This window comes from Camelina sativa, chromosome 14, assembly GCF_030686135.1.
Source record: "Camelina sativa cultivar CO46 ecotype springtype chromosome 14, ASM3068613v1".
Classification (NCBI taxonomy): domain Eukaryota; kingdom Viridiplantae; phylum Streptophyta; class Magnoliopsida; order Brassicales; family Brassicaceae; genus Camelina; species Camelina sativa.
The window spans coordinates 526,089-541,075 of NC_141893.1; the positions used below are offsets into that span (position 1 = coordinate 526,089).

Consider the following 14,987-nt stretch of genomic DNA (forward strand, 5'->3'; position numbering starts at 1 on the left):
TTTTCTAAAAAAAAAAATTTATATTAACAATTATTTGAAAAATCAAGAAAAAGAAGAAAATGGGAAACAATGGTATTGGATGTAATTAAGTAGAATCTTTAATGGCAAAAATGGATGTGGAAATAGCTGAACAATGGTGAATATATTTTTTTTCCAATTGTAAATAGTGAATATATGTGTTTACTAATCATGTTTGAAAAATGTATGATTTTACCAAATATCTCTTGATTTTTTCTCCTTTTCGATTACTTTCTTCTTGAACCCATGAACCTTAAATCGGATCCTTTGGTTTGAGTTTTATTAATAGAATCGGTTTTGGTTAAAAAGCTATGAGAGAGAATCGAAAAAAAATTAAAAAAGTAGGCTTATTTGGGAAGCTAAGCCTTACAAGAATTGGACGGTGGACATGTGTGCCCCACAAGAATTGAAATGGCGAGAAGCTGGAATCTTTCCGCTTATGTAATAAGTCCGCAATTGTAATTGTAATTGTAATCTTTCTGCTTATGTAATAAGCTGCAATCTTTGACCATGCTTACTGAAAAATGTTCTACACTGTCATGTGTCTTTGATATGTAAAGAATATGTGTAATATCTCATTCAACCATTGTTATATGTACAAACATAAAATCCTTTAAGATGGGTAAAATAGGTCGTAGGTTTCTGAGATATAAAAAAAATCTACCATCTTTAAAGATTGTTGACGGGTTAAATGATAACAAGATTAGGCCATGATTAGCTTCATGACTACCCAAGAATTATATGTACAGAGAGACAACATACTCTACAACAATGTAATTAGTAAACAAAACCGTAAAAATACATAAGGTAAGCTATTTTAATTAGTTTCAAACAATCCTATTGTATCTTGCTTGTCATCCGGTCAGACGACTTTGGTTCTTCGGTACATGAATTAGTTGCTATTACAAAACTCGCTGACACGTCATAGCACTAGTTGCTTTTTTCATTGCGCCCTTCGTTACACTTTCTCGATGTGTTCTATGAATCTTTGAGCCAAACATCCTTTGCACAACCTCTCATGTATATATATCCCTTTCTTTGCAGAATTATTTGATCACTTTTATACAAAGAATAAGAACTACATCACAAAACGATTCACTAATTATTAACATACACTTCTACCCCTTTCTTTACATTAGACTTTCTGCATTTTCTTTTTTTTTCCCCCTTTTTCTCTTCTTTACACATACTTATGTAAAACACACAACTTCAGACTTTTCCTGAGCGAGAAAACAGAGCAAAGAAACCAAAAGAAAAAGCACACAGACAAGAAATAAAAAACTGTGAGCAAGAATCGGATTTGACCTCTCTAACCAACAAGAATCATCGAACCAATGATGGAGATGAACAATAAGACGCCTACGATCATGTTTATGAGATAGTTCCACTGTGCATTCCTTTGACCCCTCTTCTCCAAAACAATCCAACTCTGCTTCACCGTGTTGGTGGATGGAGGTTTCTTGATCGAGTCTTCAGCCATTTTCCACTCGCATTCGCTTTTCTGCGTATTTATCACCTGCAAGCACACCCATATCTCATAATTTAGACTATATGTTGGTTTCATATTTTGTATCAAAGTCAGGTTTCTCAGTGAGAGTGTTGAAACCTTTTCTTTGCTCTGACACGGTAATTTCAACTGCTTTGGTTGCTCTTGCGCCTCATAATTGTGCAAAGGCTCAACGACAGTGTTCAATGATGGAACATCATCATCTAGAGGAGTATAGTAAGACTCATTCGAACTACAACCACTATCAGTCGAGCTCGAAGTGTCTCCAAAAGTCTGTTAAAAAGCCAAAAGTCGATGTGTGAGAAACAGAAGCGATATTATAGTTTCTGAATATATAAGTGGTCCAAGTGCTTACCATTGAGTCATTATCACTGCTATCATCACCCAAAACCCCAGTCACAGGTTTTTTGGGCTGGTGATCACTGTAATGCTCTTGCATAGATGTCCTTTCACGAGTTTCTTCAATCACAAAGTTCCGAATGAGCTCGGAGTTTTCATCATATGGGGCCGAGTAAGGAACTTGTTGTTGCAGGTTGAAATAGTCACTCAACCACTGACCGTTATTTGCTAAATCATACTCAGGGAAAGGGTTGTAGTATCCTGAATTCCCTTGAACTGATTGCTGCATGTTGAACTGCTGGCCACGATTTGCTGAATCATACTCAGAGTAAGTGTTGTAAGATTCTGAGTTTCCTTGACGTGATTGGTTTACCTGAAACAAAATCAACAGTTAGACACAAGCTTATTTTTTTGGTCTACTTACTTCAGAGCTAAGAGAGAAAAAAAGTAGTTAGGACATTGACTCACCACAGAACCTTCACTATTAGCCATATTGGGGGCAAAAGCTGGAGTAGGATCTATTGCATAAGCAGAGAGAATGTCCGGGTCATCACCCTTGTATTCAAGTCTGCAGATGACATAGGTCCTCTGTAAAATTTCCAAATGTAAGCACAAAAGTTCGTCAGTAAAAAACATTGATAAGACTTCTGTCAAAAGCTAATCCTAAAACTAGATAACCTCAACCTGTTACTGGTAACACTGCATAATTTCTAATCATAATAACATTGATGAGTTCTTAGCTCAGCCTATTTACACAAAACTCATAATCCCAGAAACCTAAAATGTCCTAAATTTCAAACCATGACCAAAAGAGCTGAAATTTAAGTCAACATACGTCACGAGGGATGATACATAACACATAGATGAGTGAGGGGTAGACATAGACAAGATCTCAAATGACGAACCTTATGTTCAGGCAAGAGGTCGTAGTGAAACTCGTGGATAACCCAGTCGGATTTGGTTTTGTCAGGGAATCTTGCATCGAGGAAGACCAAAACCCTTTTATGACCAATCTTACCACGAACGCCGCTAGCAATCCCCCATTGGTCCTTGACTTCCACAGATTCTCCGGTAAGCTTCCACTTGCCAGAAACCGTCGTCCTGCTCTGTCGATTCCCATTCCCATACTTGTTTACTCTACAAGAGAAGAAATACCACATAGCATCTCTCGATTTGTACTTTGATTGGACTGTGTTTTTACAAACCAAACAAAACCCTAAATCAGAACAAACCCCTCCACTCAAATAGATCAATTCACGCGAGCATATATATGAATGAAACAATTAGGAGGAAAATTGGAAACTTACAACGCAAGTCCCAAGGATCGTAGCTACAGATGTTGACTTCGCTAATGGCTACTTCAACGTGGCTGCTGTTTCCTTCAATTTTGTTACGGAGATAGTGACCGACGAGCTCCTCGTCGTTGGGACGGAATCCGAACCCAACTTTATCCTCCATTGTTCACAAAAAGGAAGCAGTAACCTCCGATTTCGATGGTAAAAGACTAAAGAGCTTCGCCGCCGAGATCGCTCTGTGTATTTCTCCGATTATATATTTGTTTTGTTGTTGTTTGGTATATATTATTAATTTGGAGGGAGGAAGACAGTGAAAGCAAGGCGTTTAAATAACCCCCGACAAATATTCTTTTTTGTATTTATTATTAAATTTAATATGGATCTTCGGTTCAATTGGTATATGGTTCTGGTTTACACAGTACCGGTTATTATCGTCAACTCTTAATTGAAAATTACTGATTAATCAATGTAAGCAAACAGAAATCAGATTTAAACCAAATAATATACTGTAGTACTGCATTTATCAATTAAGGAAAAGGAATTAAGAATTAATTTTATATAATCGGTTTTAGGATTTGGATTTTGTATTCAATCGGTTTGGGTGAACCGTCGATTATATTAAACAACATCCCCTATGTACAGTAGTAGTAATTTGCATTGTATATAAGAAGAAGAAAATATATTTAAAAATAAAATAAAAATGGAAAGGCTTATTAAGGAAGGTGATGGGCGGTAAGAATGGGTCCCAAAGCAAAAAACAAAGGTGATCAACTCGAATCTGCCTTGTGGCTTCCTTAATTATGCCGTGTGAACACGCTTACTATTTTCATCTTATTCCTTTCTAGAAAACATTATTGAAGGTGCTTATCTTTAATCTTGTTAAGATTTTTTTTTTTCTTCGAATGGTGAATTGTTGTAAGCTTCTCGCTAATGGTTGCAACTATGTATATTGTGTTGTGTCTACGAACTCAAAACGATCGATCGAGCCATTTTCCAAACCGAACAAATGACAACAACTTTATATAAACATCCACCATTAATTAGAATATACAACACAATATACATAATTATAAGAGTCGAGTTCTCATTAGTATATTGATTATAATTACAACACAAATATTAATGACTCGACTCTTATAATTATAATATTTGAAAGCACGTATATTATATTTATGTATTAATTAGAATATACAACACAATATACATAATTATAATATACGTGCTTTCAAATAAAAAAGGGGACTTTCCTTGTAAGAAAAGACTTTACTCATAAACATAATCAAAAAGATTAGGGGAATAAAATCAAAATATAATAGAGAAATCAAAGTTCATTCACACCTTCCGTAAATATATAAATACACACTCTACCTAATCTTTATGTGAGCATTGAACTAATTAAAGGTTCCTCTAATTTACATCCCATTTTTGTATAATCTAAATGTGACATTGTAGATAACATAATGTTAATAACATTGATTATTTATGATAATGTTGATTATCTATGATAATACCAAATCTTGCATCTTAATCTATATTTTTTGCTGTTATTATCATTAAATTTTCATTATGGAAAATGACTTTCATTATTTTCTAAAAGAAGATATATTTAGATTCAATTTTCTAAAAAATATTTTTGCACCAGATTTGGTCTTTAATGTTGGCTAATATTAGTTAAATTCCAATATTTTTAAAGTTTAATAACAGCTTAGCTTTGCTCTAATAGTATTACTTCTCTTAAGTTATTAGGATTCTTTAAATGTTTAAATTTGGTATTTATTTGACGCTTAATAAGAATTTCTCTGACGTTTAATAAAAATTTCTCTGACGATGTAGATGATATAGATCTTGCTTTGCCAAACCCAAAATTGTCACTTAGGTAGCAAATGATAGGATTATTGAGCATATCGAATGTTGGAGAGATAGGATCATGGCTAACAATAGGATAGGTTTGTTATGCCTTTTTGCGCATGACAAAGACTATGTGGACGTCATCAAAAGCCTTCACATAGAGAATAGATCGAGTCCTAATAGATTTGTACGATCTTGATTCATAGAACACATGATACAACCAATAGGGACTATAGCGATTACCTTGGACCAAGAAGATTACGACTCGTTACACAACCGCTGTTTATCGGCATTATCTTCTTAATTGTATCATTCCTCCCACGATTCCTCCACCAGATGGTAATGGTGGAAGGGTGACGGTGGAGGTGATGACGGTGGAGGTGGAGTTAATGATGGTGGATCAATTCATGGGCTCCGATTTATAACATTGAATCTTAATCCTCATCTAAATGAGACATTGAAATTCATATATTTCAATATATGGAAAGCAAAGTTATATTCTTCTTCAGTTTACGTATCATATTAGCTTTTACAATTTGTAAGATTAATATATTTTATTTTACTTTGGGTGTGGCATCACTTTACATTATTTTGGTGTAGTTTAGCTTATATGATACGTAAGAACCGGTTATTAATTTCAAGTCGGTATACGATCAAATCGAACCGTACTGACCGGAATTTAAAACTTTGCTAAATTTACATAAATAGAGCGGAATTTTTAATTCGTAAAATGATTGTTATGAATTTAATGGTCAAGCAAATTGTAACCAAATCCTATACACTCATTAGCTAATCATATACTGAACTTTCAACCATAATAACATTAAAAAAAAATTAATCCATATTGCATATTTATGATTAGATCGACAAGAGTAAAATTCAGGCGTAAGTTCTACAAATCCGTCATATCACATGCATAACGTAACGAATATGTCATATACATACAATTATGAACTACTAATAAATTTTGCTTATCAAATTACTATAAATTATCTCAGCCGTGTGAGAAGAGCTCTCTTTATTTATTGCTTACGAATTTGACATCATACGAGAAACAACTAATTAAAGTTCAACCCACTTCACAATCACGTAGTACTCCAAGTTCCATTTTGGTTGGTATACAAGGGATTGAAGGGTGATTAAGCTCAATTCCACTATCAAGAGTCCCCAGAACGAATGAATATCCTTGTCTTCACTTTTTAACTGTTACGGAAAAGGATATGTTCCATATCTTCTTGTGTATATCTTTAGTCAATATTCTCTACTTGTACATCAAGTCTCTTGTATCTATATATACTCTTTACCTATCAATAAGAAATCCAACGTTTTCTCTGACATTTACATGGTATCAGAGCAAGGTTCCAAAACCTAAATTCCTAATTTTTTTTTTCTTCTTTCCGTCGTTTCTTTCAAGGAACCCGGCTTTCTAATCTTAATTTTTCTACTACTTACATGATGTCTTCGACATCGGCTCTTTCTACTACTACTACTAAGGAATTGATCTCATCTTCTCTTTACTATCTCTCCTCTAATGATCAGCCGCATCATGTTCTTACTCCATTTCTCCTTAATGGTGAAAACTATGAGAAGTGAGCTAAGATTGCACGTAAAAATCTTGCCGCTAAGCATAAACTTGGTCTTGTCGATGGTTCTCTTCTCAAACCTTCTGCTGATTCAACCGATTACCAACGGTGGGTTCAAGTCAACTCGATGTTATGCGGCTGGCTCTATGCAAGTTTAGATCCTCAAGTACAGAAGGTGATCTCGTTTATTGACAATGCAAAAGTTCTATGGGATAATTTGCGTGTTCGTTACTCTATCGGGAACGCTTCTCGGGTTTACCAAATCAAGTCTTCTATTGCTCGCTGTGCTCAAGATGGTCAAACTGTTGCTGATTACTTCGGCCAACTAAAGGTGATGTGGGATGATCTTGACGACTTTGAGCCTTTTATTGATTGTTGTTGCAATTCGTCATCTTGTCCTCAACGTCTCAAGCAGCAAGCCCGTCGCGACCTTGAGCGTATTCATCAATTTCTTATGGGTCTCGATGCCTCTCGGTTTGGTACTATTCGAACCAATATTCTTAGCCGTCTTAACCGCGACACTGACATGACTCTTGATCATGTCTATTCTGAAGTTATTGTTGAAGAACGTCATCTCATTGTTGCTCGATCTAAAGAAGACCGTATTGATGCTGTCGGCTTTGCTGTGAAAGCTTGTGTCAATGCCATTGCATCTGCTACACGCCTTACTCAAGGACCTTGTACTCACTGCGGACGTACCAATCACTCGGTGGATACATGCTTTGAACTCCACGGCTTGCCTGATTGGTGGATCGAGAAACATGGTGATACTAGAGGAGGCTCACGATCAGATTCTACAAGGGGTAGAGGTCGTGGCTCTTTCAGAGGACGCGGTCGTGGGCGTTCCTCTCCTACTACCTATCGTGCTAATAATGCTCAAGCTGTTACTGAAGCTGAACTCCCTGACTTACCTGGTGTTAGTAAAGCAACTTGGTCTGCTATTGTGAACTTGTTAAAAACAGACCAAACCTCCAGTTCCGATAAGCTCTCCGGTAAGCATTCTTGTGTTGAGTTCTTACTTGATTCTGGAGCCTCTCATCATATGACAAGTGATGTTGATCTTCTTGTGGATGTGCATGACATTCCTCGAAGTATTGTTGTTCTTCCCAATAGAAAACACACTTTTGCTACTAAAGAAGGGACGATGATTCTTGGAGATCACGTCAAACTCAATCATGTTCTTTATGTTCCTGATCTCTCTTGCACTCTCATCTCTATCGCTAGACTTTGTCGTGAGATGTCTTGCTACACTATATTCACTGATTCATTATGTGTTATACAGGACCGCACTTCGAAGATGCTGATTGGCGCAGGTGAAGAGAGAGATGGGGTTTATTACTTTCGTGGAGCAGTTTCGGCTCGAGCTAACAATGTCAAGAAATCCACAAGAACTCTTTGGCATGAATGTTTGGGGCATCCATCTGCGAAGATCTTATCTAGTTTTTTATCTACTTTACCGGATTCTGCACACCTTAGTAGTGCTAATAATGATTTTTGCGAAGTTTGTATTCAAGCTAAACAAACACGGTCGGTTTTTCCCGAAAGTATTAATAAAGCGGATGCATCTTTTTCTTTGATACACTGTGATATCTGGGGACCATATAAAATTGCTTCTACGAGTGGAGCACATTACTTTTTTACTATTGTGGATGACTACTCTCGAGCCGTGTGGACCTATCTTCTTCTGGCCAAAAGCGAAGTTTCTATTCACCTCAAAAAGTTTGTCGCCATGGCTCATCAACAATTTGGCAAAAAGATCAAAGTTAACCGTAGTGACAATAGGAGTGAGTTTCTCGGTCTTCGACATTTCTTTAAAGACCATGGCATTCTCCATCAAACTTCTTGTGTTTACACCCCACAACAAAATGGGAGAGTTGAGCGCAAACATCGCCATATTCTCAACATAGCACGTTCTTTGCTCTTTCAAGCTAACCTACCCATTGAGTTTTGGGGCGAGAGTGTCCTCACGGCTGCGCATTTAATCAATCGCACTCCTACTCCGCTTCTGCAAGGCAAGACTCCACATGAGCTTCTTCATTCTACTCCTCCGTCTTATGCACAGATTCGTGTATTTGGTTGTCTGTGCTTTGCCAAACGACATTCCTCTCGTCGTGATAAATTTCAAGAACGTGGACGAAAATGTATTTTTCTCGGTTATCCTCATAATCAAAAGGGTTGGCGTGTTTATGACATGGAGACTCAAGATATTTTTGTTTCTCGTGATGTTATCTTTAACGAAGATATTTTTCCGTCTAGTTCGTCTACTGTCTCCGATCAGCCTGTTGCATCTCCGGTTATACCACTACCGCTTGTCTCACCGAATGAATCAGTTGACGACACTACACCTGAGACTCTCGAAAACAGGGGGAGTCTCCCCACACCTCTCACTCCTACACTCGCTGATACTACTACAGCTGTTGACTCTACTCCGGCTCTTGGTAATGATGTTATTCCACCTCCGGAACTGCTGTCTTTGATGAGTTTTCTGATGACTTTGATGTTGGTACTGAACCGCTTGGTTGTGGTCATCGAACGAAGTTGCCGTCTACTCTGCTTAAACCGTATGTCACGTACTCTGCATGTCACGCTGAAACCCTCATCTCTCTCAAGCCTACGTCTTCTCCGGCATCTTCAGGTACTTGTTTCTATCCTATAGCACATTATGCCTCCTGTGACAACTTTAGCTCTGCTCATCAAAAGTTTCTTGCCGCCGTGACTATGGTTGATGAACCTGTTACTTATAAGCAAGCTGTTCAAATATTAGAATGGCGTGATGTTATGCGCAAAGAGATCAACGCTTTAGAACTTAACGAGACTTGGACGCTTGAACGTCTTCCTCCTGGCATCAAAGCTCTTAGCTCTAAATGGGTGTATCGGCTTAAGTTCAATTCCGATGGTACACTTGAACGGTATAAGGTGCGGTTAGTGGCTCTCGGGAATCATCAAAAAGAGGGTGTTGATTTTTCAGAAATATTTGCTCCAGTTCCTAAACTACAAACGGTTCGTACCTTACTTGGTGTTGCTTCAGGTAAAAATTGGGAACTCCATCAGATGGATGTTCACAATGCCTTTTTACATGGCGACCTTGACGAGGATATCTACATGAAACCACCTCCGGGTTTTCTCCCAGTTGATCTGTTTCTTGTATGTAAACTAAAAACGTCTATCTATGGTCTTCGGCAGGCTCCTCGTTGCTGGTTTTCTAAGTTATCTACAGCCCTCCTAGACTATGATTTCGTTCGTTCTCACAAATACAACTCTTTGTTTACTTATCAACGTGGTGTTGTTGTTCTGCATGTTCTTGTTTATGTTGATGACTTAATTGTTTGTGGTGTTGATTCTACAGTTCTACAATCATTTAAAGCTTATTTGTGTCGCTGTTTCAAGATGAAGGATCTCGGCGTGTTAAAGTACTTTCTTGGCATTGAGGTTGCTCGTGGACTGATATGTTACGGTTTTGACTCACTTTGACCCTGTTTATTTGATAGTTTTGTAGTTGTTTGAGTCCTTTTCAGGTTATAATAAGAGGCTAGGAAGCTAAAAGCAAGGATTGGAACAGCAGGAGCAATCGGAGCAGAAAGGAGTTGAATTGGAGCAGAAAAGCTGATTTTAGACCCAGGAGCACATGCTCCCGATTTCCGAGCACATGCTCCCAACTCTACGGATTCATGACGACACGTGGCAAGCATCTAGGCGCCGATTCCCTGCCTAATTCCCCTTATTTTAGGCGATCCTTTGTGAGAGAAAGAGGGAGGAGATCGATTTTTAATAGGGAGATTTGATTTGGATTCTTTCCTTATTTTTCTCTACTTGTATGCTATTTAACCTAGGGTTTTTAGGAGAAAAATATACTCTTTCTTTTTGGTTTTTTGAGCGACGTTTTTGAGAGAGGGAGAAGAGCGGCTACCTTGTGAAGGATTCTCTGAACCCTTTTTATTTTTATGTCATTGAATTTCTCATCTTTTGCTCTGATTCATTTCTCTATGTCTGAGTAGATTTCTTTGCTAGATTAGGGGTTTCATGGGTTAGCAACAGAACACAAATAGGGCTTTATATAATTGATTGTCTTCACTATTGTTAGACTTAATGCTTAGGTTGATTTGATCATCCAATCTATGATTCTAGGTTTATCTATTCATCAAAAGTGTAATAGGTTGCTAGAAAAGACATTAGTGGGCAAATTATCCTAGACCTGCGAAAGTTGATGTGTAGGTGATTTGTGAACTTATCATTCCTGTTCTTTAATGCTTGTCTGCGATTCTGGGCTCAAACGACAATTTAGGGTTTATGGACCGCCGAGCATGTGCTCCGGATGTCTGAGCATGTGCTCCGCGTTTCCGCACAGAATCGATCAGATAGAGTTATTGATGCCACGACAGTGGATCAGTTTATATTTATGTTTGAGTTCTAGACTGGTACTTAATCTATGCCCTGAATAGTTGTTTAGTTGCTATCTCTGAAATTCCCGAGAATCACCCCTGATCTAGTGTTTTGTTTATTGCCTTTTTATACTGTTTTTAATCGCTTAAATTGTTACCAAAAAACCAACTTTGAATTGTCTTAGCTTGAAATTGAACCAATAGAACCATAGAGTAAAACTTGGTCTTCGTGGGATTCGACCCCTAAGTACTACTTCTTTGCTGTGCACTTGCAGTAGGAAAATAGGGTTTAAAACTCTGTGTATCAAGTTTTTGGCGCCGTTGCCGGGGACCAAAATTTTGCCTTTGGTTTTCGGCAAAATTACTAGACTAAGACCTTACTGATTTGTCTTTCTGCTTCTTCTTTGCGTGTGTTTCAGGTGCATGTCAAGAAGATCTACAAGAAGAAACAACACCGAAGAACTAGTTGCTTTGTCAGCCGCAGAGCTCTCTTTGGCAGAAAGAACAAACCGCAAGAACAGAAAGTTTCAATCCGTCAACATGGGTGACAACAGAAACAATGAGGATATGGCTGCCGAGTTCCAGCAACTTCGACAACAGTTGGGGCAGTTGCTCCGTGCTCAACACGAAAGAGCCGCGCTGCCGCAACCGTCCATTGGGGACAAGGACAACCCGCATGTGTCCTACACCAACCGAGCGGCGATTGTTCCTCCCACCATCCCGAACCAAGATTTTGAGATCAAGCCACAGATGATCTCTCTAGTGAAGCAGCACCTATTTCCCGGTCTCCCAGCTGAGATTCCGATGGACCACATCGAGAATTTTGAGGAGATATGTAGCACCACTGGTTCAAATGGGATACCGCCTGGCTTTCTGAAGTGCAAGCTCTTTCCCTTCTCTCTTGCGGATAGAGCTTCACGTTGGTTGAAGTCATTGCCACCTGGGTCTCTGACATCATGGGAACTGTGTAGGTCTGCGTTTCTGGACCATTTCTACACCAAGGCTAAGACCGCTGCCCTCAGGAACAAGATTTCATCGTTCCAACAGCACACTGGAGAAGCCTTCTGCGAGGCTTGGGAGAGGTACAAAGAGTACCGTAGAGAGTGTCCGCACCATGGATTCAGTGATGAACAGATCCTGGGCATTTTCTATGATGGAGTTAACTGGGACTACAGAAACGTTCTCAACTCGGCCAGCAATGGGGATTTTATGACAAAGTCTAAGGAAGGAGCATATCAGTTGATTGAGAGCCTAGCTGCAAGCTCCAGCAACAAGGCCCCTGAGTATGACAGGTCCGTGAAGGTCAACAGTGTCGATACGCAAAAGATTGATGAGTTGACAGCCAAGGTGAACCTTCTTCTGAAGGGGAGCCAGAAAACTGTCCATTTTGTCGATGAGACCGGAGACATGCCGCTAGCTCAGGAGATTTGTGATGGAGAGGATGACACGATGGAGGTTAATTATGTGAGTGGGCAAGGTTTTGTGCAGAATAGGGGTTTCAACCCAAACTACAGAAGCCATCCAAATTTGTCCTATAGAAGCACCAACGTGGAGAACCCTCAGGATCAGGTGTATACGCATCAAGGAGCTCAGAATCAGATGGGTTATCAGGAAACCTTCTCAAACAACTTCCAAGGCAAACAGTTTGTGCCCACTCAAAACCGTTTCCAAGGGGGGAACCAGCAAGCATATACAAGCGCTCAGCAAGCACTGCCTTACACTAACCAGCAGTTGGGACCTTCATCTGCTAGCAGCTCTCAGGATGAGCTGAAAAACATGATGCAACAACTCTTGGTGAATCAACAAAAAGCTTCAGTGGAAATCAACGCTAAGGTCGATATCATGTACAATGACCTTAATGGGAAGTATGAGGCAGTAATGTCACATGTGAAGAAGCTTGATGTTCAGGTTGCACAGACTGCTGAAGCCGTGAAAAGAACTCTTGGGACTCTGCCCGGAAAAGGGGAAGCAAACCCACGGAACGAGTATGTCTATGCGATTGAGCTAAGGGGAGAAAAGAAGTTACCCCCTAGAGAAGCACCATCCGCTAGGATTGACAAGGGCAAGGGTATTGCTGAAGAATACCTTCCTCAACATGCTGCTGAGACTCCACCGTTGAGTCAAAAAGAAGCCGAAGCATCCGGCGAGCATGTGCTCCCATCCAGCGAGCACGTGCTCCCGACTCCCGATCAGACCGTTCCAACTGAGGTACCTCCTGCACGCGTGTACACCCCTAGAGTTCCTTACCCTGTTCCTCCTACGAAATCTCGCAAGGATTTGGAGGATGCAAAGTGCAAGGAGATGTTGAGTGAATTGACGGTAAAACTACCCCTAGCTGAAGCTGTTCAGATGATACCTGCTTTGAAGAGATATGTGAAAGGGTTGGTTTCTGGGAGAGTGTCAGAGAAAGAGAACGTGATGATGGTTTCAAGAGAGTGCAGTGCTGTGCTGCAAAACAAAGTGCTAAAGAAGAGAGATGATCCCGGGCGATTTGTCTTATCCGTGAGAATCGGTAAAACGATTTTTGCAAACTCCCTATGTGATCTAGGTTCTAGTGTGAACCTTATGCCATATTCAGTGGCTAAAAGGCTGGGATACACGAAGTTCAAGTCTACACGGATTTCGTTAGTATTCGCGGATAGATCCACCAAGCGCCCCATAGGAGTGTTGGAGGATTTACATGTCCAGATAGGGGACACGCTTATACCAGCAGACTTTGTGGTTCTGGAACTTGAAGAAGAACCACGTGACCCCCTGATCTTAGGTAGATCATTCTTATGCACAGCTGGTGCGATTATAGATGTGCAAGGGGGAGCGATCGATCTCCAGCTGGGGGATATGATTGCAAGGTTTGAGATGAATAAGCTGCTCAAGAAACCTATGATAGATGGTCAGACTTTCGTGGTTGATGATGGTTCAGAGGTTGCACATGAGGTTACCGATGAAGTTCTCACTCTCGACCCGTTGGAGGTTGCCTTGACAAAGGCAGAAGGAATGTTGGAAGAAGATGCGGAGCACATGCTCGCAGGACGCGAGCAACCCGATGCACATGCTCGGCAAACTGAGAAAAAAAGAAAAAAAGATGCGGAGCACATGCTCGCAGGACGCGAGCAACCCGATGCACATGCTCGGCAAACTAAAAACAAAAGAAGAAAAAGAGAAGAGCGATTGGGCGAGGTAAGTTTAATGAATTTCAGGCCCATGCCCACCAGGCCCAGACCGATTTCAGTGATTTTTTAGACTAGATTGCTTTATTATCCACCACGTCGGAGGCGCCGCCTTGCCCGTTCGGAGAGCGAGAGCCCAGACAATTCCGACGCCTGATCACGGTTACACACACCATCATTGTTCTATCCGCCTTATTTTCTTTTCATTTTTGTTGCTATCTTTATTTTTCTTCTTGTCTAGGTCTCTCTTTGGCTTATTTTCACACCGGAGACGGTATGAAGTAAGTCCGGGGGAGGGTCACCTATGACCCTTGTTTTCTTCATTTTTCTTTTTATTGAGTCGGTTTGTCATGTGAGTCGAACCAAAACTTGTGGGAATTAGGACCGAAATCTGTGATGTTTTTAACCATTTGTGAGTTTGACCGTTTCCTAGTGACCATTGTTGCAGAACTAAGAGTACAGAGACGAGCTAATACCTCTTCACATTCGGACCCTTCTCCTGGCCAGAAAAGTTTCATCCCATTAAGGTTTCACCGGAAAGACTTAGACTCTACTTTATTGGAACCTAACCGGATTTAAATTCTTCTCGTTTTGGGCATTAGGATAGGGAACGTGTCACATATTCAGGACTTCTTATTCATTTTGCCAATCTTGCTGATCCTGAATAGCTAGCTCATTTTAAGTTATTACCCACCCCGAGCCTAACCTATTTTCAAACCACTTGCACTTGTATTTTTGTTTTCTCATTCTGTGCAGCTATGTGCAAAACGGTCGGGGAGAGCAGGACTGACATAATCTCTAACTCGCTCTTGCTGGAGAACCAAAGAGGAAAAAGCCGGACGGACAGAGCA

The 14,987-nt window shown here is 39.9% G+C and overlaps 1 protein-coding gene and 1 non-coding gene across 2 annotated transcripts; both read right to left on the reverse strand.

Moving 5' to 3' along the window:
* Nucleotides 1–1,021: 1,021 nt before the first annotated feature.
* On the reverse strand, nucleotides 1,022–3,461 carry LOC104738693 (NAC domain-containing protein 1). Its single transcript, XM_010458884.2, has 6 exons — nucleotides 3,172–3,461; nucleotides 2,770–3,053; nucleotides 2,333–2,452; nucleotides 1,881–2,237; nucleotides 1,625–1,798; nucleotides 1,022–1,534 (listed from the first exon to the last, which is right to left on the reverse strand). The coding sequence occupies exons 1-6, from the start codon at nucleotides 3,320–3,322 to the stop codon at nucleotides 1,328–1,330; spliced, it is 1,293 nt and encodes a 430-aa protein (XP_010457186.1). The 5' UTR covers nucleotides 3,323–3,461; the 3' UTR covers nucleotides 1,022–1,327.
* Nucleotides 3,462–11,983: 8,522 nt separating this feature from the next.
* LOC147927716 (small nucleolar RNA R71) lies at nucleotides 11,984–12,090 on the reverse strand. The gene has a single exon (XR_015581131.1). It is a non-coding gene; the product is annotated as a small nucleolar RNA R71 (small nucleolar RNA).
* Between the last annotated feature and the right edge of the window lie 2,897 nt (nucleotides 12,091–14,987).